At 36.5% G+C, this 27,967-nt stretch overlaps 1 protein-coding gene across 1 annotated transcript; it reads left to right on the top strand.

Annotated features, from left to right (window-relative positions):
* Positions 1–3: 3 nt before the first annotated feature.
* Positions 4–27,784, top strand: GPR78 (G protein-coupled receptor 78). The gene is made up of 3 exons (XM_072406501.1): positions 4–959; positions 6,625–6,738; positions 20,811–27,784. The coding sequence occupies exons 1-3, from the start codon at positions 292–294 to the stop codon at positions 21,046–21,048; spliced, it is 1,020 nt and encodes a 339-aa protein (XP_072262602.1). The 5' UTR covers positions 4–291; the 3' UTR covers positions 21,049–27,784.
* Positions 27,785–27,967: the final 183 nt, after the last annotated feature.

A 27,967-nucleotide genomic window follows, 5' to 3' on the forward strand; every position in this document is an offset into this window, starting at 1 on the left:
TATTCCAGGCTGTGAATAGAAGGTGTGCCACAACTGCTGCGCTTTGCTCGATCATTGTGATGAAGGGATCAGTGGGATCAGTGGGATGCTGAGCACTCACCTGGACAAATTGGAGAGCAGTCACCCAGCGCTCCCTGCAGCAGAATGGAGATCCCAGCTTCAGCACCTTGGACAGCAGCCTCATAGAGCTCACCGTTGGGTGCCAAGCTATGGGGTTACCAGGCACAGCAAGCATGTAGGAAAGCCATCTCGGTCTCCATTCAATCCTTGCTGATGGATATATGCTGAGAAATGCACTTGCCAGAGATTCTGCTGGCTCTTTTACTCATAGTCGTGTTTGTGGTGTCCTTACTCGCCAATCTATTGGTGCTGATATGCTTTTTGTGCAGTGCTGAGATCAGAAAGCAAGTGTCTGGCATCTTTCTGGTCAATCTGTCCTTGTGCAATCTTCTCCTGACCATCCTGAACATGCCATCCACTTTCCTGGCCATGTTAAGCCACCAGCAGCCCATGGGTGACTGTCTGTGCAAGGCTTTGGGCTTCTTGGAAACTTTTCTGACTTCCAACACCATGCTCAGCATGGCAGCTCTCAGCATTGACAAATGGATTGCTGTGCTCTTCCCATTGAGTTACAGCAGCAAGATGAGGTATAAGGATGCAGTGATCATGATGGGGTACACCTGGCTGCACTCCCTCACCTTCCCCCTGGTGTCCTTGTTCCTCTCCTGGTTAGACTATAGCAGCATGTATGCCTCTTGTACCTTACATGTGCAAGAAGCTCCGGAGAAAAAACGTTTCATGGTGTTCACCATTGTTTTTCATGCTGCCAGTTTTGTGCTGTCTTTGGTCATTTTGTGCTTCACCTACTTAAAGGTGCTGAAAGTGGCACGATTTCACTGCAGGAGGATAGACATTATCACCATGCAAACACTGGTGCTGCTGGTAGACATACACCCCAGGTAATTCCAGGTTTACTGATGACTTTTGCTTAAATTTGGATCAAATACATACTATATGATGCACATGCATGATGATATATAATACTATATTATGATACATATATGATGCTGATGGTACAGATTTCATACATACAGATACAAGCTTTAAATAAGTATTAGCTGCCAATCTCTGCTTCACCTCTTTCCTTCTCACTATGCAATTAGAGAGATATTTAAAAAATATGTATTATACGAAAAGATGATAATAACAGAGATTTGGAGATTTGTACTAAACATCATGGGGTCTATTTATATAGTCTGACATTTATGGTAGAGGTCTTTCAGATTTATGTGTTTTAATGACAGTAATTGATTATCCACAGAGAATGTTGGTGAATGTCATATTCACTGCTTAATAAGTAGACCGCCCTGTCTATCTAGACAAATATATATACATATTTTTATAAATCAATATATATACAGGGTGAACCAAAAGTAGGTGGACAGTAAATGATAAGATTTATTATATGGTGTATGTGTTATATTATATTACATTTATTTAAATGTAATCTTTTTTCTTTTCAGATAGTTCAGAGAACCCATACCATAAAAATAATTGTTTATCAAAATTCAATTGTATTAGTCATTAGTTTGGATTTTTATGTATTTTCAAAATAAATCTTACTGTTTATTTTCTATATATATATATATATATATATATATATATATATATATATATATATATATATATATATATATATATATATATATATATATATATATTAGAGTTCTAATAAAACAGCGAGTCAGATATTCCCTCAAAGATTCCCTTGTTTCCTTGTAGGAGTCATCCAGGTCCAGATTTTTCAATGGCAGTAATCCATTCTCACTACAGAATGTTTTAGTGAATGTCAGATTCCCTGTTTTATAAAACTACATTTAAGCCAAAGCAAACTAGCCTTTAAAATAATTCAACATTAAAACAGTATAATACAAAAAATATCATAATATAATAATTTTATAGTATAAAATAGTATATTGGTGTGTGAAAAAAAAAACAGGTGAAGTGTTGTAACTTACACCAATCACTCATCATGTTTTCCTTGTTAGAATTGTTTTGCATAGATGACAGGAAAGATGGGAATAGCTTTGATACGTTGATGACAGGTAGGGTGAAAAAAAATAGGTGGTTATGGATATTGCATTTTGCATATCATTACTGCACTTTACTCTAAATATATCTACCTTTTTGACTAGCATAGACTAACAAGGGGGAAGTTTTAGCTTTGATATATGTAGATCTGTGGTCACAAAGATTGATGACTATACACATGACTGTTATGTGTTAAATGTTATATTGTATTTTGGAGGCAAAAGCAGTATAAATGAAATATGCCATAGAGTGGATATAAAGATAAGTTTTGGCAGAATTGACACAACAGTTGCACTTTTTGTAATGGACAAAAATGATTTACCGTATGATAAAGGTCAATACTGATGTGTCTATCGCCACTGATGCTATATCTGAATATATTTCACAGAAACACACAGTCATTTGGTGTACATTATTATTGACTCAGGGTTTACTGCTAAAACAAGGTAATAATTATTAACTGTAGAGAAGCTCAAAATTACCAAGCATTAAGATCAAATCTATAGAGTGAGCATTACATAAAGCATCAACATTAGAGTCCATTATATAGATAAAGGGCTTTTATGAGCTATACTTTAGTATGAGTACTAAATTTCATTTAGTCCACACAACATAGTAGTCAATTCATTTTGACATATATTGTACTGGATCACATAGTGTTCCTGAAGCATCAAATTAGATTTGTGGTATAGAGTTGAGTGTTATGAGCTGTATTTGAAAGCTTTAGTCAATGTCAAGTAAATTGCACTTGAAGATGAACGTTATCCAACCATCACACCCATACACTATTATTCATATAAAGGTTTTAAAATTCAGCTATAATGCAAGAAGTAATTAGCCCTAGAGTGGTTTAATGGTATTAGATAATTTATTTGTATTTCTATGCATGGTTGGTACTTGTCACTGTATGGATTGCCCTTTCAGAATACTATAACGATTTTTACATTTCGCTACAAATGTAACTTTATACTTCTAATTATGCTAACATTAAAGTCATACACTTTGCAAGCAGCATTTAATTCCTGTCTTGTTCCATTAAGCTAAAAGTATCAACTCTAACCTTGCTGCACATTTTGTAAAAAATAGATAATAAATAGAAACTATAAACCAGCCTTTCACAACCTTTTTCTCATGGGGGAACCCTTGAAATAACGTCTAGGTTTTCAGAGAACCCCTGCTATATTTACTATATCAACAGCCCACAGTACATTAGTGTGGTGATCAATGGGAAGAATGTCTCTTACTTTGCTGGCTATTGGAAAGAATGTCACCATTACAGATAGCCAAAAGGATCATTGGTGTCATTGGTAACTGACCTGAGAGGCACAAATTGGCCATTGCTCAAGGAACCCCTAGCAACTTCTAGAGCAACACTGGTTGAGAAACATTGCTATAGACAAATATTTATTTGAATTGCACCTATGTACCTATATCCATGTCTTTTATTGGGCACCCCAATTTGTAATATGAGATGATTCCAATCCTCCATGACTAAATTAAAGCCATGTCCAACTTTATTTGTGTTAAAAAGGACATTTCCAATCATTTCACCAAACACCCTCATTTTTTAGTATCAATATGATTCCCTTCCATGCTCCATGTAATGTCAACATTAATTTTTCCCATCTACTGATGTACTGAACTGAAGTCCATACACAAATATAATAATCTATTTAAGATCATTGCATTCTATCAGAATTTTCTCAATGCAATGTTAAGGCATACTCTTAGTTGCAAACCATAGTTGCTCTCTTTGTATGGGTTCCACCTATTACAAGGCAGACTACCTGATCTCCTCTTTCTAATGCATTTCACTGAACTAATACTGATTTGTGCAGTTTATACTAATGCCCCCTCCCAGGCACAATCTTATACACTAACTTTGCTCAACAGTTCCTTTGTTTTGTAGTCAGAATCAAGAGAAATACCTTGTACTTGTTTTGTAGAGTATTTGACTCACTCCTGCTCCTTTCATGACAGCGGTAGTGGTTGGCCTAGAACTGTCACATAGGGACCGTTAAGCAGTCCGTAACCCTTGGCAAACTCTAATTAGAGACCCTCAGAGTTGAAAGGTAACAGAAATTTTGGTATGCTTAGCTTTAAAATGTTGCACCCCCACTTCCCAACTCACCATCCTCAGCAACCCCCTCTCCTCCTACTATGGCTGGTGTCCTTCGGTCCATGTGTAACTAAGATCTTTGCTGTGGGGCCCCTGGGAGCTGTACACTTTCTCTATCCTGGTATATCCATAAGGGTAGGTCATCATTAGATAAACCCAACAACTGACCAATAGGAATAAATAGTAAATATACTATGCATTCATAGTCTAGCCAAGTTATTTAATAAAGGAAAGCAATGTAGCTCCAGATATCCATTGTTCCAGAACAGGTAAGGTTGCATACTTGCAGAGAGGCTGCTCTGGTGGGCATGACAACCTTTTAAACATTTTATATTGAAAGTACAGATATCCTTATAGCATGCCTTTCCTTCCTTGGTGGTTGAACACATTGGAGACAGAAGGAAACAGTAGTGCTACAATAAAACAAATGTGTAGCCTTGCTCTCCATTGACAGGTTTGGATTAAGGTTTCAGCACATTACCAGACTTTGTAAGCAGAAGTGGCACCTTGGAAGGGTTGTAACAAGAAAGGGTTTCCAAAAAAATGGAGATGCTTGGATGAACAACATAAAGTTATTCAGCAGGGCAGACTTTTCTCAGGGCAGGGCAGTTCTCTCTTGCTTGGCCAATTCATACCTACAATCATACCATGTCTCAGGCCAGTTTTATAAATTACAAACTGTATGATGGATTATTACCTGCTTTGTTTTGTTTGTATATAGACACAGGCTATTCTCTGACACTTCTTCACTGACTTGAAATGTTATTATGCAGTTTCTTTATTCATTAAAATGTTTAACTGTGTTTGTATTAGTACATCAGTCTTTGTTATATTATATTACTGTAATTCCACCAAACTGCATTGTTTTAACTTTTTTTAGCTTTTGCCGTGAATTTAGCTGCTTGCATATGCTTCATCTTAAATACCTTGTTAAAGACTCTTTTGGCATCATTTACATTCACCTTACCAGCATTCCCTCACTGTTCCTGCCTTTTTTGCACTTGGCAACAATAACTGGTGCTTTTCATTAACGGGAGCATGCAACTTTCTCCCATGTGACAGTGTTCAGATTCAACAGATAAACATTGAGCCCAAGCACCATCACATGTTTGGGGCAGTCACCATTTTCATTAGAGTCTTAAACCAGCAGACACTTTGGATTTCAATGGTAATCACAGCAGAGGCATGATCTACTAGGGGATACTGGTCAAGCAAGCATAACTATGGTGGAAACCTTTGCAAAGACCCTTCACCCTGTACAGGCAAAGTGACAGTGCTTCCCTAAAGTAGAATTTCAGTGGAAATGGAAAAAGATGCAGTTCTAATCAAAGATAAAGCCACCTACCCCCACATACCCAGTTGCCTACTTATCTGATGGCAGTCCACAAATGTTCTGCAAGGGTACAGGCTGATTTAAGTCTATGGGGATGCACACCGGCATAGAAGGAGATTTTAATACTTAGGGTTTCAGCATGGAGGGGGGGGCACTACTGTAAAAAAAAAGAGGCAAATAAGCACCTGGGTTGGGTACAGGGAATGTGAGGGCATGTTTTCTTAAAATGAAGTTGTGTTTTCTAACATAATAGAAAGTGCTTAGAGGAAGGATATAATGTCATCAGACTAAATGCTGTTGGTGCAACAGAAGAACTACTTACCTAGTAGATTTCTGGGGATATACTGTATAGGGTATATATATATACCTTTTTTTTAACATGAACACATATGTAGACATATTAGTGTCTCGCAATGGCAAAGAACATTTCACCACTCCCTATCGGGCACTTATGATAATGCAGGAGCATATAATAGCATGCAGAATGAAATATATACCAAATAGTATTAATAAAGACAGATTATATCAGCCATCTCTACAGCTTCACATTTATCAGAAGAACTTTAATTTGCTGAAAATGTGTTTTTACAGCTTTGAATAAACAAGTATATTTTAAATATCCTCTGGAATGTAATACTTCTCAGGGTGTCCTAACCTGGCACTATGCCACAGGCATCAAAAAATGTCAAGCAAACCTGTCATGGTATTCCTTATGCATTCTTAGTAAAATGGTACAAAACCAAAAAAATCCAGAAAAAATGAGACTTCACAGAGGGGGTCCCCAAAGCAAGAAATTAATCTGTAAAGATCTAGCTATTGGAGTCCTTAAACCATAAAATAAGCCAATGGGTGATTTATCTTTTATTGACCCAGGATTGAAACATTAGTTTTCAAGGAACTTCATTTTTATGGAATTCTTGAAGCCACCAGTAATATTGCATATTCATTTGTAGCTTGCTGAGTTGTAGTCAGCTCTTTCCTCAAGGGTATTCCTATGTTTCCACCTCATATTTGACATTCAAGTCCCCTTTCTGGTCTGCTATCCATTACTGTGTAATCACACATGGTATCTGCCTTGCAGTGTGAAGCAAAGATGTTTGAGTGAGCAGAAGAGAAGACGGCAACGGGCGACAAAGAAAATCAGTATTTTTATAGGATCCTTTGTGGTGTGCTTCGCTCCATATGTTATCACAAGGTCAGTATAATGCAATTTTTATTGTTTCAGTAAGCAACAAAATGTACTGCCTATTTATTATCATCAGCCGTCATCGGGTATTGCTGTCTATAAGTTTGAGAAGAAAGTATAGAGGTCAAATTTATTTAACTTTTAGGTTGTAAGATTTTTTAACTGATGTTTTATACTAATGGCATTATTATGTAAAACATTTAAATATATGTTTAGTAAAGGATGTATTTATGGTATTGGATTTGTGAAGCAAATTAGGGTTTTCTAGGGATTAAAGCAAATAAATAGCTTCAATTAGAGAGACTGTATCTCTGTAAATGAAACTACATATGAAGTTATATAGAGCAGGGGGAGATAGGAGGGTTGAGTAACTCCACTGACTTATTCAATTGTGTGTGATATCTGAAATTCAGTTATTAAACAGCTCTTGATTCCTCCAAATTGTTCCATGTCAACTTCACTTGTTCTTCTTTATTCCCTCACCCTCCCCTTTCCCAGTGGAAGTCACCTGTCTAAATAATGATGGTGAGACCCACCCTTAGGACTTTTTCCCCCTACCTGACACTATACAAGTTTTACACAAAAAACGTCCATCCTACTATTTATTTACATACTTTCTCAATTTATCTAGATTTTTTATGTCCTGAACATAATAAGATAAAAAACATAAACACAAGACACAGAGGTAGGCACTCGTTATGGGTGAATAAACAAGTTCACTTAATCCAGCCACCACAGTCCCATCTGCTTGTGTCTAGTTTGATCCTTAATATAGAATGCCAGTTATTTTTCTATATTCTTTTTATCTTTTTTACTGAAAAATTTGAAAAGTTTTGAGTAACATGATGTAATAATAAACCATCATCTTCTTTGAATGCCCTAAAATTAGGTAAATACCTGAGATAAACAATGGATTATGACATATTACACTGTGTTGTTGTTTATATAAGTTAAGTTTGTGTAGGTTAAAATGCAGTAGTATATGAAAGACTAAATACACCCCTAGCACGTCCATTGAAATTAAGAAAATAAGTAGCAGACATATGATGCTATTCAAATGTATCTGAAAATTTGATCATCAGCAAGCCTGCCCATCTCTATAAAAGCGAAAGTTTTGGAAGTTTTCTGGTCTGGAGCATTCAGGTGTGTGCTAACACAATGCCAAGGAGGAAAAACATCAGTAATGCTCTTAGAGATGTAATTGTTGCCTATGTATGATGATTTCCAAACAATTTGGAGTCTATCATTCTGCAGTATTAAAGATTTTTCACATTAAAGACAGTTAACAGTCTTCCCAAGAGTGAACGTTCCTGCACATTCACCCTGAGGTTACATCATGCAATGCTCTGATAAATTGCAAAACAACCCAGGAGCTACATCTCAGACTCTACAGATCCCAATTAGCATTTTAAATGTTAAAGTTTCTGACAGTAAAATTAGAAAAAGAATGAACAAGTATGGTCTGTTTGAAAGGGTTGCAAGGTGAAAGCCTCTTCTGCCTAAGAAAGAACATGGCAGCATGGCTTGGTTTTGCAAAGTGGAATCTGAACAAACCACAAGATTTGAGAACAATTTTCTTAGGACAGATGGGATCAAAGTGGAGATGTTTGGCCATATTGCACGGTGCCATGTTTAGTGAAAAGCAAAAACAATATATCAGCACAAACAGCTTATATCATTAGTTTACAAAAAGGATATTGTGGAATTGGGGAGAGTGTAGAGAAGGGCAACTAAACTAATACAAGGAATGGAGGAGCTCAGCTATGAGGAGAGATTAGCTGAACTGAATCTATTCTCCCTTGAGAAGAGACGTTTAAGGGGGATATGATCACCCTGTATAAATATATAAACGGTCCATATAGAGAACTCTCTTCTCCATTATTCACTTTGAGATCATTACAAAGAACAAGAGGGCACTCTTTGCGTCTGGAGGAAAAGAAGTTTAAGCTCCGGATCAGGAAGGGATTCTTCACTGTAAGGTCTGTGAAAATGTGGAATCGGCTCCCTCAGGAAGTAGTTTCAGCAACTACTATAGATTGCTTTAAGAGAAAGCTGGATGATTTTCTAGAAGCACAGAATATAACTGATTATTAAAGTTTTTAAGTAAAGATAACAGAAACTGTTGATCCAGGGAACATATGATTGCCACATGGAATTAGGATGCAATTTCTTTCCAATGTTTGAGCAAATTTAACCAGGGTTTTTTTCCTTCCTCTGGATCAACTATGTATTTATGATTTTTATCTGGGATATGCTTAATTTCCTAGTAGTTAAACTTGATGGACTTATGTCTTTTTTATCCTGACTGACTACTTAACTACAAACTGATTGGGCAGGTAATGATTTGGGCTTGGGCCAGTACTAGAGACAAATGTGAGGCCATCTATGCAACAGCGAAAGTTTGGTCAAAACTGGCAAGCAATAGAACAATGATACAACTCACATCAGCACTTTATATCATGGTTTACCCATGTACCTTTTTAGATATTATTTTTGAATTAAACTAATAAAGCAATTATTCTTTTAGATTTCACCCTTCTTTCTGTGTCTACAAAAAGCCTTCTCTTCCTCTTTCCTCTTTTCTAATCTTTTTGACTAATGTCAAACAAGTCTGTACAGAAGTTGACACCTAAATGAAATCCACCAATCACGTAGATGAAAACTGTAGGTGGGATGATCTTGCCCAGACCGTCCAGCCTGTGACTAATGTTAATGTAAGACTCTGAGGACAGGTGAGTACAGCGCAGAGTTGTATTCTTAAAAGGAATCACATGGGATCACCTGGAAAAGTGATCTATACTTCAGTAAGGACCGAATAAATGCAATAGGATGAACCAAGTGAGCAATGAAGTAAACCACAGAAGGAAGAAGCGAGATTGAGCCTATTGTTGTACTTTGAACTTTGTAAAAACAGCTCCATATGTCTGGAGACTGCATATAGGTGCCCAATGAAATGGGTGCAATGCTTCAATGATCAATGAGAATCCCTCCAGGTGGCCTATTTAGAAAGAAGCCAATATCATACCAATGCTGGGTCACTTTAAAAAAGGCAGCTGCTTACTAAATGTCTATAATGTTGAGTATCTGGAGGACACTCCGTTGAGTTGATGGATGTTAGTTATAACAATTGTTATGCTGTACAATACATCTTGGGTAGCAAAGACCTATTAGATTTGAGATTAGGTAATAGAGTAACAATGCACTGCCATAAAAACCTTGAAAATATGTGTGCAAAAAAAAATATATATTTTCAAGGTTTTTATGGCAGTGCATTGTGGTGAAACAAGGAGAAAGTTTCAGTTTTGTGGAAATAGTAGTAGCTTTAAAAAGCTGTAAATTGAAAATATGTATGGTCAATCCTAATCCTGACTATACATGGGTCATAAATGGGTAAATATATACACAGATAACAAACAGTCAATTGTAAAGTACCCAGGAATTAAATGGGCAATCACTAGAATATGTCAGCAGCAAACATGCCTTTGTTTCAATAGGCAGGCAATTACCAGACAGTTTGGGAATAAAGGTTGGTCATTTTATGATAATATACAGCTCAAAATATCTTCTCCCCCAAGCAAGATTACCCCCTTATTTTAATTCCTTTTTTCCCAGCAAAATATGACTCCTCCATCCCCTTTTCCAAGCACAAATCTCTTTCTTTCACTCATCCAGCAAAGTCTTTTTAGATAAAATTCAACATTCTTCAGCAACTACTGCCTGCTCCTTTCTTACCCAGTAAAGATCCCTCTCCCCCTTGCATAATACCCCCAGCAAGACTTTGCATCAGCACCATTCTCTATCCAAACACTTACCAGACCTCAGATCTAGCCGCACCTGGAACAAACCGTGGGGGGATTTTTGTAGTTGGATAACTAATTGCTTATGGCAACCTAGGAACTTTTCCACCTTATCTATACAAATATCTCCTCCAAATCCCATTGTGAGCTGTGCATGACTTCATGTAGCGATCAATGGTATTGGCGGTTCTTTGTAGAAATCATTATTGCTGTTTAGAGCAAAAGAAATTGTCTAGAAAAAAATCATATGCCAGTAAAAGGTTAAAGCACAATTTAGGGCAAAACTTTAAACTTATTAGTGAATTTTTTTATTATTCAGGATTTGTTTTACATGTAATAAAGTCAATTTTCCGAATTTCTGTGTAATTAATTGATGCCTTGGTCAAAGTGCAGCAGTTTCTGGTAACGTGTACTTTAAAACTTTCTTCTGGAAGAAGCTCCCATAATCACAGGACTGATCAACTGAGATTTTCAGAGCAACAGATTACTAATATCTTAGCACTTGTTTTACTGCTACCCTTCCTCTTATTACCATTCATAAATTTTCCTCGGCTGTATGGCCTGAACTTTACAAAAAAGGTCCACTGTGACAACCAGAAGCTTAATAAGACCCTGTTACCCTAATTGCATATCTGGCATAGTTTACAGTGTCATACAGTAGAACTTTTTTAGAACCAACCAGTCCCTAGACTGCACTTCTAAACCAGTGGTTCCTGAACTGCAACCCTTTATCTTGCCTCATAAATCCCACTTACATCAATATTAACCTTACTAAAGCCAAATATGAAGCACTTTTCCTTTCACTGTCACAAACGATGGACTAATGCCAACATTGTGCACAATCCTCCCACTGATACTAACAATGGGGCACAATTTCTCCAATGACAACAATAATTGGACAGTATCCCTCCACTTACTGAGGCACTAGGTCATTTTTCACTCCTACAGATGCTAGGTCATCTTTTGCTTCCACTGGCCACAATCTGGATTCTCTAAAGTCCTGAATCCAATGAACCAGCCCTTTGTCTGTTTCTCTTCTGTATACCTTCACCACTGTCCTGATGTAAAATAACGATAACCTTGGTATAAAAGTAACAAGTAAAAATCAGAGCCATGGATAAGTAACCTTATATTATTCAACCTACTTGAGAATTTAATTTATTTCTACAAACTTGCATTATTTATTTTTTTAATTTGAAAATGTCCACTGACAGATTTGTTAAATTCTCTGCCATATTATGAAGGTTGATGGACCTGCACCCAAAAATATTTCTTTAGAGAAGAGCAAAAACTTTTTTTCTTGAGAATAATAAAATATACTACCTAAATTAAGTACAGCAGACATATAGGGAAACACATATTGTGTATTCCCAAAAACATACTGCTCCCGCTAAGCATGAGAAGATACTTTGGTCTTCATCTATTATTTACAAATTGAACAAAACTGCAATCCCCTGTCGATAAATGGAATTTTGGTGCAAACACAGTTCTTCGTTAAATATTAATTCTAAAAAAATGAATGAGTGAAAATGTGAATTGTTTAATTTTACATCCAGTTTGAAATATTTGATGCCGCAGAGACTGCTGCAACATGGAACGACTTCATGTATTTCTACAACATTCTAAGTTAAAACTGGCAAGGCTGTTTTTCTTGGCAAGCTGTTGCAGTGCTTACAGATTTGTTGTTTCATAAGTCCTCCACCATAGCAGATTTGCTGATTAAAATCCACAACCCATGAATTGACCTGAAATTTTCTTTTGTGTGTTTGTAAATGCTAATCAGTGTTTGTGTGTGATTCAGAGATTCAGAGAGAAGTGGGTGTGAATTGTGCGCTTCTGCTAATCCACAATGTGTTCAATTTATTTCACGACAGGGTTTCGAGTGGTCCATATTATCTTCTCATTAGCCCTAGTCCATGTAATTTTTGTTTAATAATCCATTGATAAGTAATTACACCATTCCTGATTTATGATGGGATTGTCACAATATAGAGAGGATGATATCATCTCAATATAACCTCAGATTTTGAAGTTTTTGGTTTTTTTCAATTTAAAGAATAGTATTTGTGCAGTCTACAGGAAGAACATAATGCATAAAAGTTTACACGTGTCGGTATTTTTGTTTTGAATGAGCTGTTTGGCAGAAAAGCTATTAATTCAGTTTATTGGGTTGTATCCCCATGCTTATGTGTATTCCTAGGACAGAGGTGGCAAAGACAGATTGCATGATCATAGGCAATTATACACTCACTGTTATTTATTATCAATAAATAGTGGTGAGTACTAATACAGTGAAAGACTGGATTTATGGGTTTGATAATATCCACAATGGGAATGGGCATTTAGTTTTCTCACTTTTTATGTGTTGGAGGGCCTTCCAAGGAAGTTTTTTACCTTCCCCAATAAAAGAATGAGGCAAAGAATCTGATGCTCCTGTATTTAATAGATTTAACTGTGCAGGTGTGACATGGGTTTTGGATTGTAAATACTTTGGGGTCAATACCAGCAGTGTAGGGATCACAATAAATACTTTAGCTGTTGGCCTATGACCAAGAGGGGCTCCTAGCGACCTGGCTTTAGGGCCACTATGAAGTAATGCTGTACTGAGCATGATCAACATGACAGTGATATAGAGCCCCGCCACATACCATTGGTAAAAGAGGATGTGTGGCAGACTCATGTTCTGAGGCTGTACAGGCTGGTTATATATTTCCTGGATCAGTCTCTGGTGTCATTCCTTTTAAAATGAAATATACTGTTACATTCTGTGCATGTAGAAATGCATCCAGCTTTTTCTTAAGACAATCTATTGACCATGATAAAACTAATTCCTGAGGAAGTCTAGTCCACATTTTCACAGACCTGATTGCGAAGAACACCTTTACCTATAAATAGAATTTTCCTTCAGATGCAAAGAGCTTGTCCTTTGCAATAACCTAACAGTCAATAATTTTTTAAGCAAGTTTTCCATGTGGACTATTTATATATTTATACAAGGTGATCATATCTCTTCCCCTAAACATCTTTTATCAAGGGAGAATAGATTCAGTTCAGGTAATCTCTCCTCATTGCTGAGCTCCTCATTTTTTTTTTTTTTTTGTTTGGTTGCCCTTCTCCGCACTCTCTCATTTTGCACAATATCCTTTTTATGAACTGGACTGAATATTCCAGATGTGGTCTTACAATGCTTTGTACAGGGGCAGGAATATGTCTCAGGGTGTGATGTCTTTTTCCTGTGAATTTTTTCTATCTACCATAACTTTGCAATGTGTACCAGCCTTGTCCCTATCCCATCTGGATGTTACTACTTTTGATACAAGCTGCATAGGTTTTTCTTCATAAAAGGGTAGGGTATATCCAATATTTTAGGCTTCCGTAAAAGTAATTGTTTGCTACACCCCTGGCCATTGACATTATGTATTTTTATTACTCTTCAAAGTAAGGGTGGAGGTCCATGCCAGGTTTAGTATAGGGACTTCCAAGTGGACCAAACCCAGGATTACAATACTAACTAATAATTCTGTCTTGACTGAAGCATCAGTAATACCTGCTTACAGTTGTAGAATTCTTAAACAGGGAACATTTTATCACAACATTTAATGTGTGCTTTTCCCACAAGAATTCAGAGTGTGTGATATACTAATTAAGATCTGCAAATGCATGTATAGGGACTTTAGCTTAGTATTTCAGCTAAGCTATTAATTGGAAACCAAGGTGTGTTTTCACTGAAAAGGGAAACTTCACTGAATGTAATTTTACAAATATACTTTCCTAGAAAGCCAATGAATATATGTAATTTTGGGATACAGTTTCCTTATTTCCCTAATGATCACTAATCGTTTATGGAATCATTATCTTGTCTGGTAATGTTCATTTTAAGGAGTTAGTTTACTAAAAGAGTAGAGAGTGTTAGCTTTGGAGATGAATGAATGTTCACTGAATTGAGGTAGGGGTGTATTTATTTCAGTCAACGGGCTGGTTCTATTCATGTGAACATGACTTGAGGAGCTCAGAGTTTGCCTTTTTTCAAACCCCCATCACCACCAGGCCATTGTTACCCTTGAAGGCCCTTCCTTAATAATGACACAACACATCCTGTGGGCTAATGGCCTTGGCAGTCATTTATTCTCAACAATTATGCATTATCCAATACATTTAACAAATATGTACCGTCCGCAGTAACCAATATAATGATCTTTACATTAAAATAATAACAACAACAGTGCAATCCAGCACAAAACTTTCCAATATTACTTGTTACCCAAGAACTCTGGGGTTACAGGTCCTCAAATCCCTGAGGACCACAAACAACAATCTTAGAGCCTAACACTAAGTCAACTTTTTGAATGATAGCTGCAGACCCCTTGACTATTTTCCTATCCTTCTCGGAAAATCATATCTTAGATGCCCCCCCTCCTCTGACCACTGCAAATGCCCAAACCCTACTTTTTTTGAGGACCTCTAACCTTTTTACCCATGACTGGGTGGGCAGGTTGTCAACTTTCTTTGTCCTTACTGCCAAAAGACTGTCCCTAACTTCCTTTTCCCCCACCTTTTATCTGTTCACTTCTCCACCTCCTTTTTGAATACCTCTCAATTGCCTTCCTAACCCTGACCTGTCCTTTCCATTTTGACCTCACCCCCTGTCTCCCTGAGTCTCTTCTCTTGGCATCCTTTAACCTACCTCCCCTTTTTTTGGTGTCCAGTTCCAGGTTTTACTTTAGAGCCAATTAGATTGATCACATAAATGTGAATAGGCCCTAACACTTGGGGAAGATGTCATGCGTTTTACCAAAGGCAAAGAGACCATTTAGTAAGCAAAGTGAATGTTCTCCTAACTCAGTAAACAAGATGAAGCCATGTTGGAATCAATCAACCAGTCACATGTTAGGAAAGCTCTTGTTTTGTTTTGTTTTGTTTGCCTGCACAAAAATGTGTTTCATCTGCTTGGATTGAGTATTGCGGATTGTTAGTGCGAAAATCTTCCTGAAACTGCTCATGTTAATATCTTAAGCATGAATGTCCTAGAAGCCCAGGACTGACCGTTGTTACCAAGTTGTTGGAAAAAGTATTCCATTGCATGATAAAACCAGGTTCCCTACAATATTTTTTAAGTTGGGGGGCTAATATTCTAAAAAAAAATATCAAATCCTAAATCTGTCTGGTAAAACCCTTCTTCTGGGGAATTTAAAGCTGAACTTTGGACACAAAAAACACTAATTTAGACCACTGTGTGCACCAAATGTTCCTGCAAACCCATAAATTACCTGGTACAATAGCACTGATATCATCCCTATGCGGTATATATCTTGTGCAGGGAACAGAGCAATATCCCCATTTATTAATTGCATTTATTAAAACCGAAACAAACAAAACAAAAATAAAGAAATAAGTGGGACAGGTTCAATCAATTCAACAATTAATAAATATATAAAACCACCAACATTTTATAATTAAGTAAAATGCCTCCTTTACAAACAATAACCACTGGAAACCATCCAACACAGTACACACACACGAACATTACAATCACATAAAAGTTTTCTACACTTAAAAGTTTTCAACAATATTCATGAATCAGCTAACTGCTCAACACATTTCTTTCATCATCTTCAGAAGAAGTAGAAATATATTATGTACATATATGTATAACTCCATCCATGTGCCAAAAGGAATTATGATATGGGGATAACAAAGCAACCAAATAGGAATCCTAGAAGACCAAAGGGATAACATATGTTATTGTTTTTATTATTATTAATACTGAGTATTTATATAGTGCCAACATATTACGCCCCACTGTACAAAGTCCACAGTCGTGTCACTAACTGTCCCTCAAAGGGGCTCACAATCTAATGTCCCTACCATAGTCATATGCCATTAACACAGCCTGAAATCAGTTTTGGGGGAAACCAATTACCCTAACTGCATGTATATACTAGAATCAAAAATGCACCCAGAAAATATCTAGACTACAGGAGCCCTTTAATTCATTTTTCCAGCAGGGGTCCTGTTTACTGTTATTTTTACGATTACATTTAGTAAAACTTGTTATAAACTATGTAACCTAATTATTAACTTATAAATTAGTTACTGTTGTAGCAATAAAGAAAAGAAGCAGAAATGGAGATAACGTTAATTATCAAATGGTTGTTACTTGGATTGGAGTTCTTGCTTTTGCATACTGAACACTAATGAAATATGTTTGTTTTTTTTATCGAGCCCCTAATTCTGTCAGCTTTGCCCCCTATTTACTGTCTGTTCTGCTTCACTATGTAAACTATCACAGGGAAATATTTCTGCACAAAGCACCAAGCCATCACTTACAAAAAGCAAACTAATTTCCAGCAAGTCTTTCTTAGCAAATACTACAATTGCCACGACAACCTTTCTTGAATCTAGGCCATGCATATATTTTACCTTGTTTGTCATCATTTTTTCTCTTTTCTAAAGATAATTTAACAGCTATTTATTTTGATTCTAAACCGTGAGTCTGCAGGGAGTTTATAATGAGGGATTTAGCATATTGATTAGTTAAGTAGCATGTTAAATGTTGTTTGTGTCTGTTTGTCTGGAAAACATGTTTAGAATAGTGGAATTTTTTTACAGCGCCTGGTATGTGAAGAATTTGCTTTGTAAATACAGCATGAAGCTCGTTTTTTTAACTAAATCTTTTTGATAAGTATGATTGTGAGTGGTGCTGTGAATTTACTAATAGCTTAAAGAACAAAATGATTATGAAAATTTCTGGAAATCCAATGCATTATAGGTAAAAAAAATATGCATAGGTTAAAAAAATGCCACCATCTCTTTTCTACATATTAGACCTGATTTATTAAAGCTTCTCAGGACTGTAGAAGATAGACTATCATGGGAGAACCTGGGTGATCTAGCAAACATGGATCAGGCCCATTGTCCTAATTAAAAGCTGATCTAGTAAGAAGGTTGAAAACCTTCACTTAATAAATTGTATAAATAATAACAATAATAATTTAATCATATATGCCCGTTAGTGAGGGGTTGGTCAAGCCTAGTATTCTCTTGAAGTGGTATTTTTCCTTTTAAGTGGTTGGAGTTATTCATGTTAGGATAATGCCTTTCTGTTGTTCTGCCAGAGAAGATGCAATAATGTTTGGTGGGTTTAGCTAGCTGGGATTATTTGTAATTTAGAATAGACCCTACATCTGTTCTGCATCCAAAGGAATTCAGAGATTTTGCCCATTCGGCAGTTATTGCTCGGGGGTGGCGGTGCAGGTGGGGTTGTATGGTCATTTTGCTATACTCCCCCCAGACTTTGTCAAATTTTGATTGGTGAAAGAGGGAAGGAATGTAGAGGATGAAGTCATATTTAGGAGTATGGAGAAAAAGTATCAGAATATTGTTCTTGGAATAGTTAAGTAAAGAAGAATGATTTTTTACCAAACTAATCCACCATAGAACTTTTCATGTTTTGGTGAGATACTTTGGCCATAATAACTGCTGAAGATATGTAAATCTCAGCATGATTAGTAATTGAGGTCTGAAAGAACAAGGGTGAAGTACTAGCATTCACATGAAAGTGGTCTGGTTCTTCTGAAAGCCATGCTCGGCAAGGAAGCTAGCAGGTGGTGTTGTGTTATAAAGAGTTCCTATACTGTGTTATTCCTTGGCATCATCTCTTTCCTGAGATAGAAGTGGCTGGTGATGGTTGGAATGTGACCCAAATTAGTTGTGGTTGGTTTGCCCTTACTCTGTTTAAGGAATGGCCTGGCACACAGTTTACACACAGATGCAAAGAATAAACAGGAATTTGCTTTTTATATAATTAGATAACTGAAAGGAACAAAATTTGTACTCAACTTATTTAGTAAATTAGCCTCAATATCTTATCTAATGACAGATTCTCAATATTTAGGCTCCATCTCAAAGCATTAAAAAAGAATAATAATACTGAGAGAAAGGGTAATCACAAATTAAAAGTAACCCTCAGAAGGAGCACTCCAAAAACGAATTCCAGGAGGCCACAGTTACTGATCTTTTATAGGACCACTAGAATCAAGGGTGTGATAATAATAAAAGGAGATGGCTCGCCCTTTGATAACAAAGTGTTCAAGCTGTACATGAGTGAAAACATTAGGGAAAATAAAGGAAATTAAAGCCCAAGACTACTTTGCAGAAATAAGTTTGTAAAGCATTATTCACCATTGCCATGTTTCTGAGCTCCCCTTTGCATCCTCTTCTGTGCTCCTGCACTGGTCCTGTTGCAAAATTAATGATATTTAGTCTATATCCTGTAAGTCCAGGGTGTCATGAACACATGCTCCAGGGTTGGGTTATGAAATCACCATAGGCTCACAGCGCAATGCTGCAAAAACAAAAAGGAACTGGTTAATTACTGAGAAAAAGGTAAAAGACACTAGGGCATTACTGTCCTGGGAAAAGCTGTACAAAGGCATTCATGGTTGTATTTGGTAAATTATGGGACTTCAGGGGAAGGGGTGAGGTCTGCAGGTAGGTCTTGACAAAGTCCATGTGATACTTTTTTGCAAATAGAGTTAGGTACTTAGCTCTTGGCTTTTGTTCATGTTTCGGTTTTGTTTGTTCCAGTATATGCATTCTTCACATTAAATAATCAACAAATCCAACAAGAAGAGGGTAAACCCCACAAATACAATTTATACAAATTAAACTAAAAACACCCCATCCAGATAAATATGAAAATTGTAGTATTGAGCATTTGGCAAAAGCTAAAATATCACTTTTGGGTAAACTGACCCTCCAGCTTTAAACCATAGAAAATCCTCTGCAAGGATTCCCAGTACTGCTGATAACTAAGCTTCACATAATTTCCTCTAATGCGTAATTATCACTTTATTATTTGGATACTGTTACTGTTTCCTGGCTTCCTTAAGTCTGCGTCTGTACTATGCAGCTCTTACTGAAAAAAACGGGATTCCAAAGGTCAGTTGTGCTGCCTTTAGAGTGAAGTGCTACTTTGCAGTAATGGTAAAACACTGATCCGTTAAGATTCTCAAAATAGAACCATTATCAGAAATCAGAAAACCTTTCACAACTTATATACCAAAGGATTTGCAGAACAAATCAAACAGGGAGAAATATTTTAAAGGTCACCAAACCAAAACCAGCAAGCATTTTTAAAAGTAATTCAGATGGTTTTCATTTAGATGGTCCAATACAATATCCAGATAGTAGAGATCCCATGTTACCCAACTTAGACCGAAGCTCTCCTCCTATTGACTTGTTCTTACCATTCAACTGGTTTGTTAATTCCTCAGTGGTTCTTGGAGGGTTTGGAATGGAATTGTGAATAGTGGAAGAAGTATTTAGGTCCTTAAATCTACGGTTTAGACCGGGGCATTCCAACTCCAGTCCCTAAAGACCAAGATTGACACATATTTAAATTGAGTAAGGTATGGTTTACAAATGTTCAGAAAATTGCTCTATTTATATGAAATCCTGGCTTACATGACCCCCAAGGCCCGGAGTTTGATAGTCCCGATCTAGACATGGGTTGATTTATTAAAATAGTTTAGGCTATTAACTTAGCAATCTGGTTTATTACTCTACAAGAGATAATTCACTTACTTTACTGAATGCAATTTACTTTGCAAGATATACCCAATCATATACAGACACAAAAAAATACATGCCCATGATTGTATAGCTGAAGTTAGCAGAGCTTTACCTCATTCACTAAGCTAATTAAATTATCCTTTTTGAATGATAGTTTAATAAATCGAATCCATAGTATCCAAAATAGGGGCTTCAAGGAAAGTGATTGAATGATGTCAGACTTCCTGGCATGCACTAATTATTATTGGCAGTTATAATGTTTAAACTATATTGTTAAATGTTTTATTATACATTAGTATCCATCGGGTTCATTTTAAGGAGTACTGATTTTCCTGCCGTATTTTTTTTTTTTTTTATTATATCACAAAATGTAATTAATAATGAAAGGTACTGTACATTTTCAATGAATAAAAAAGTCACTTATGCATTCCTAAGTATAGTATAATTTCCTCTAAATACAGGTTAGTAAAGAAATTTTAAATGTTCTGTCACCTTCTGTTATTCCCTGTACTTTTTAGTGAATGCTAATATAAAAATCACTCTCATTTTTTCAGTATGTGTAACTGTGCATGAAATGACTCACACGCTAGGTGAATTTTGCTATTGTAGGAATGGTTAGAGAGCAGTCATTTTGCTCAGAGCTGACTTTGTCTAACTCATGCATGTCTTTTGACCTAAAGTCCTTATTTTGTGCTCTCTTGTTTTTTCTAGGTTGATAGAGCTTCTTCCATATGTAAAAATAAACAACTACTGGGGTATGGCAAGCAAGTGCCTTGCATACAGTAAAGCTGCGGCTGACCCTTTTGTTTATTCCCTTCTCCGTCAGCAGTACAAGAAAGTCCTGCTCAACATAGTCAACAGGATATTGAAGAGGGAACTGTATCCTTCATCCGGCTACAACAACTCATTGGACACTGAAAATGACTATTGCTTGCACAGAACAAATTAAGAAGATTGCACAAATCTGACATCTCAACTGTCGACAAAGTCTCAGCACTTTGGGTATTAAAATGACTCTTTTGCAAGAATGATATCAAAACAAGGTCACACTGTAAAGAAAAGGCTTAAGGTATATTTAAACTCAAGAACAACCATGTATTGCATATAGTTAGTCTATAGATGTTAAGCCTGCATTAGTGTTTTTAGGCTATTTACATTTTTTGCAAGAAATCTTGTGTTCTTTTGTACACTAATGTCAAATCTCAAACACTGATAGCAGCCTTTCAAGTTCTCTTCGTGGACTACAGAAGACAAGTGTTTGCAATATACAACAACCATAGCATGACATTGTTGTTCCTTCATACTTGATGTACAGCAAGTAAACGTTGTCACTCAAGGACAGGAATTGTAGAACTGGCAAGATTACCAGGTGAATGTAAAGAATGGCAACTTGCAATATTTTTGTTCTTGGGTTTAGATACACGTTAAAACATTCCTGTTCACTAACAAATCTTCTTTTGAAGACCATTAATTGTTGAGGGATCTTAAGCATCTCACACACTTCCCTAGACGTTTCAGATGGTCCTCTGCTAAGTAAAGTGGATCGACTGCTACATCATTACTGTGCCCCATTTGGACATAGGACCATAGGGTAAACCACAGACTGCAGAGAGGAACAAAGTTGCCAAAAGTCCCAAATGTGTTGGATGCTGGAGATGCTTTAACAAGTTTTGGTTCTTAAAAAAAGCAAAAAGCAGCTGGTGCGTTTTACTTTATTCTTTACAAAGAGTTTTCTTTTGAAGTTTTATTCAGTTGACAAGGTTGCTTTAAAGGGCATTTTATCTTTTTAAAAATGCTGTAGAGGAGGTAGATAGGAAGAAAAGGAGCTGACCCATTTTTTGTAATTAAGAATTTATAGCGTATTTTGAAAAGGTGTTAATAAGCTCCACCTGTTTGCCATTGTATTAATCCATGCCATAATACTCTGCCCACTTTGTATTCCATCTGAAAGGAGGTTAGGTTGCAGAAGGGAATGGTATCACAGTGATGGTCTGAGATGATAAATGACAGTCGAGTAGGTTACAAATAATGCTGGACACACAAGTTCTGATTCAGTTCAATAGCAATATTTGGTCATCATCATTTATTTTGCTTTTTGCAATATTCCCATAGAAAAATCTTTTGTGTGTGTGTGTGTATGTCAATCTATTTTTTATCTATTAAACTGAAATGAAATATATTTTTATCCATAGTCTAAGGACCTGATTTTTGTCTTGATATTAGCCTTTGAAAACTTCTTTGAGCCAATCAAGTGTCCTGTATACATATGTTAACAGTAAGTTGATAAAAGAAAAGTGAGTAACCATAAATAGTGTGCTGTAGAGCTCTTTGTTGTGCATTCAGCAAGCTGGAGATATGTTCTTGCATTGACCGTGCATTGCCACTGCTTCAATGGGACTGCTTGTGATGTATAGCAGTTGTGCCTGGATCACAAGATTGGTTGTACAAAAATAAAAATTCTTTGGAAGTTAAATTTATTCTTGTACTCAAATTAGTTATTTTGCAGCTTGTCTGGAATTATTATTCCAGGTAATTATCAACTACCCTATATTGTTGGAAAATACAAAACAACCATGAAAAAAGACTTTATACAATGCAATTCTTATGTTTAAATTAAGACACTGTCCAATTGATACTTCACCTTATTTAATCGCGTTTATTTAGAAACTCTCAGTGGATTTGATTAAAAGCTGAAAACCTTATTAGCAAATTAAAATTAAATCAGGAGGTTGAACAGAGTTGATATGTTTGCCAAAAATGAAATAGGGCTTTGAAATAAACTTCAGCAAGTTAAAATCACAAAATGGTGAAACAAGCAATTACTTTTCTCTCATTTCATCCATCCCTGTGCCTTTGGTAGTCCTAAATAGAGCTGCTGGCCATTTTATGCTTTGGTTTCATATACACTTGTAGTGGTGTGCTCATTCCAGAACAGACAAGGTTGGGGTAATGAGAGCATCAGAAGGGGATGGGGTGGATTTGGTGTCAGATGTGGTCTTTAATGATGAAAGAATGAAGAGGTAATGTTGGCAGTCATTACGTGCAGAAAGAGAGTGCAGACGGTCTGACATGGCATAGTATCTGCTGAAGAAGACAATAAGGTTGGGAGGAGGTAATGTCAGTGGCGAGGTGCCTAAAGTGTGTAGGGGGGAGAGTTAGGCTGCGTACACACGTACAATAATTGTCGTTGGAAATAAAGGATCAACGAAAGATTGTTCAATAATTGTTAACAAAAAAGTGCAAATGATGCCGACGAACAAGGAATCTCGCTGGAAACGAATGACCCTCCTGGCAGATCTGATTGGGAAACGATCATTCGTAAGCTATTGTGTGAACCATCGTTCAGTGATCATAGATTGTTCTGTGATACACTTTCTCCTGTACATGTCACCTCCTGCATCGTTCAAACGATCCTATCTAGTGTGTACATTGTTGGTGGATTATGTTTGAACGATCGTATCGTTACAGCATGTACAGGACTGTGCACAATACGATCGATCAAAATAATGAGGAATAATGCATCATTCATTTTCATTCATTCATTCATTGGAACTTGTTGATATGTCCAAAGGGGTGAGGTGTGTAAGTGTGAAGGGTTAATATTTATATTGAGGTTGTCAGGGATTGGAGGTGTGTAAGTTGAGTGAGTTATTGCAGGGGTGAGGTGGAAAGAGAATGGAGGTATATGAAGATGAAAGGAGGAGGAGAGTATTTTCCAGAGTAGTGGTGGATAGTTCAGGTGCAGAGAAAAAAAAAGGCAGACAGAGTGGTAAATGATGAAAGGTGAAGGTAGTACTAGCACAGTGGTAGGGGTTAACAGCAAGGGGTGCTGGCACCATGATAGGCAGTAAGAGTGGGGATAAAAGGTTGTGGTGTAAGTATTGAGAGAAGGGAAACGGGTGAGTTACGTTTTTTTCAGTATACATTACCTACAGAGGATTCATCTCACTGTCCCTATAATTCAGGACGCATAGGCGTATCTGTGCACGCAGTGGCTGGGATTGATCCTGCCCCTAGCTTAATACTTCCAGCCTCCCAAGGAAGAATGTCCAGCATTGACGGCCTGATCAGTCAACGGCAGAGGTGCACAGTCTCCCCCAATAAAAGTTTTCTATCCTGTGTGGGTACGCTAGTATGAGTGTGCTGTGCAGGGAAACTTTGAGTAGTGTGGTATGTGAAGGAACACACATATATAATACATGCATTTTAATACACATATTATACATGTGTATCTTACTGTAAGCTGCATTATCATGAAGCTGCCCTCTGTCTTTCCAGGTAAAAGACTCTACTGGTAAAGTGTCCCACAAAACTTTGTAGTGTGTCCGTGGGAAAGTGTGACTATGTAAGCAGAAGAACATATGTGTGGTCAGGTACTGATCTTGGATGAGAGGACTTGAGTCAAGTCTTCAACTAAACCCAGAGTTTAATATCAGGGCTCTGTGCAGGATGCGGGCAGCAGTCATGTTGGAAATGTAAAGGCCCTTCTCCTAACTGCTGCCACATGTGTGGCAAATGTGTCCAACTCTCCAAAATGTCTCTGTATACTGTATTTTAGGAGACACCTGAACTAATAAATGTAGATAGGTGTCAACTTTTGGCCATATAGGTGTGATGGTCAGTTGATAATAACCCAGAGAAACACAGGACCATAAGTCAAGGTGATAATCTCCTTTCTGTTGGAAGATCTAATGGTGATGTCCTCTCAGTTACATCTAAGAGACACTCTGGTATTTTCCCTAAGGGGTGGGGTTTGGTGCGGATGGAAGGGTGTAGTTTGAAGGTTGGAGTAGCATTTTTTGATCTACAGATTTATTTATACTATTTACCAATTTTAGGCAGAAGAACAAGTTAAACATACTGAACATTTACATGTTGTAACTATGTAAAATACAATATAAAACATAAAAAGACTGTCAGTACAATTAAAAGTATTAACAGCTTTTGAATTACTAGTGCTTTATTTATAAAACAAGAGGGTTCTATGAACACTAGTGTCTCCCTGTTTACTGTACATTATTATAAACAGATACACGTTTCTTAGAAATAAAATGAATTATTTTTGCTAAATATAGTAGTTATAGGCTACAGAATACTTTGGTGTCCTTAAATTTCTTTGTGCAGCTTATTTTTAATAAGTAAATTTAGAAGAAATGGTTATCTCAGGCTTTCACAAAAGAACTATATCCTGGCTTTCTGTATTTGTACAAATCGACTCCAAAGAAAGTTTCATTCCTCACATAAATCCATCTGAATTGAATGTACTGTCATTTCATTTTGTTGTATTTAGTAATATATTTGTACTTTTTTTGAATTTGTGTATACTGGTCATTATAGAAATTTTGTATTGTATAGCAAAATTATATAGATCTTATTTTGCACTGACCTATTATATTAAACCTGTCTACTCTCAATTTCTTAACTTAAGGTAGGGCAGATAAACATGCAGCTTCGTAAACTGTGTTTTTGTTCCTGTTACCCAATACCCTCACAAGCTCTTGAAAAAATGCTTTGCAGATACAGGCAAAACACTAGTACAATATTCATGCTGTAGCTGCAAAAATTGTTTTCTGCCAGCGTTCAGTTTAAATAAGTATGTAAGTTGCTACAAAATGTAAAAATGAACAATACCAATAAAATGCAGACACCATTTACCTAAATTCAATCTTGTGTGCCTTGGAGGGATCCCAGGTCAGGGCTCCTAACGGGCTTTTTGTCTTTTGAGTATAATTGGCACCTCTTGCTGGTATGAAACCCTACGCTGTAGCGGGAGCAGTGCTTGGTTTACTATATATATATATCAGGTATGCTATATTTTAGTTACAGATAAATATTTTATCTAAATCTATCTATAAATCTATTCTTGAATCTCCAGAACAACTCTCCCTAATTTGAGGTTACTTTTTGAACATGTTGATTCTCTAAAGTCAAAGTGTTTTTCCCATACTTATACTAAACAAGAGCACAGGGAGGTAGGATGATTGAGAAAGTGAGCCCCATGTTATCAGTATGTCAGTCCTATGAACTGGTAAATCAGCAAAAATAAAGAATAAAATATAAACTTTCTATAATGGGTTTAAATCTATTTGATGGTTGGGAAAATAAAAGTTATCTTTAAATATTCTGTCAAGTCTAAAATGAACCTTACCTTCAAGAGCCCATAAAAGCACAAGGGATTAGTATTTATTAACTACTGTTTGCAAACTTGATTAATTACCTCCTCTGTCTCACACAGGGGAATTAATAAAACAGGTGGAGTTGGCTTGTAAAATGTATCCAACTGCTTGCCAATAGCTGCATGATAAGAAAAATGATGTCTTGTTATTTAGGGTTTAAAATGGAGCACCAGGGAAGCTGGGTTTTAGCAGCAATCCCGTAATGAATCTGGTAAAGAATTAAAAACATTTGCCAACAAAGAGCTAATAACTTTTAGGAAATCCATTCCAGGTTTACTGGATTGCCCAGCTTCACTGATGAAAGTGTATCCTCTGCAGCCTTTGAGAGCTTTAATAAATCAGGGCCAATGGCTGAAGATGATGAAACCAAAACTGCCAGTGGGGGAGATGGTGGTGGCTAGATAAAGGGTAGGGGACTGAGCCTACACAGTGGTGCAGAAGCAAGCTGTGTAAATTTGAACACTATGGTCAAAGAGCACCTAACCCACAGTGGTTTCATTCAGCTTTAACCTTTGATTAAGTCAATGACCTTGAACAAGTATGCATAATAAAGGAAAGTAATGACAGACTTCCCTATCTTCCCACTTGTTCAGAGTCAGTGACTTAAAGTATTAAAACAACAGAATAAAAACATACAGACAACAAGCACTTCTTAGAATGAGAAGTCAACCTTGAGATCAGTGGTTTTTTACTAATGAACAGATTGGCTAAAAATCAGTTAAGTTCTTGATGAGTGCTTATAGTAACTTATAACAAGAATATATTGTTACCAGGATCTCATTTTAGTAAGTGTTTAAATGAAGAACCCTTCTTGAACTAACAAGATTTTCCAAGAAAAAAAATGAAAAAAATCTCTTGGCCACTATTGTCAATGTAAAAGGAAAGGAAGGTCTGGTGCTATTTTATTGTTATCATTTTTACCTGTTTGTTATATTTTTATGCAGTTTTTCCAACACCTATCATACTTATCCTCTGTAGATTTTAAAGGAATATGAAAAAAACAGAAAAAAGAAATTCAATAACTAGAAGAACTGTACAATAGCCTATAACCAAGGAGATGGTAGGGTACACTAACATTCCACCATTCACTTGACTGTGGTAGCCAAGGAACCACCCACAGCAAGATTACTCCACCCTCAAAGAGCTCTTCTGATGAATACTTTAAAAAATAAGATCCTTTTATTATTTTTACGAAAATATTGACCTTGGAGGCGATGTTATGTTTATTCAGGAAATATTATAGGAACTGCAATAGCAGTTTAGAATGTCTCTTGTGGAGGAGGAAAAATGTGTAAATCTGTATTAGATTGGAACATTTTGTGCCAAAAAAATTTTGATAAATGTTATCACAAGAACCTTACAACTCCAGTCCAGTAATGTATTTGTTATGTATCCAGTAGGGCTTGGGGTACAGTGAATACAAACTATTATTTTTAAGATATTGTGACTGACGTTTTTGTGATGCAAACTGTCCAATAATTTCTGTAAAATAAAAATGTTTATCAGAGTGTTTTACATATGCTTTATTGTCTTTTTACTAAAATTAGTCATTGATGGCATTAAGTCTGCTGAAGTGGTAAAATGGATTGCTAAAGTATCACTGACTTTGCCAATCCTAGCTCTAAGTGGCTGTGGGTTCAGAAGCAACCATCAAATATGTACAAGTGTCTGGAAGTTGGGGTAAGTTGACAG

The sequence above is a fragment of the Pyxicephalus adspersus genome, chromosome 3 (assembly GCF_032062135.1).
Source record: "Pyxicephalus adspersus chromosome 3, UCB_Pads_2.0, whole genome shotgun sequence".
Classification (NCBI taxonomy): domain Eukaryota; kingdom Metazoa; phylum Chordata; class Amphibia; order Anura; family Pyxicephalidae; genus Pyxicephalus; species Pyxicephalus adspersus.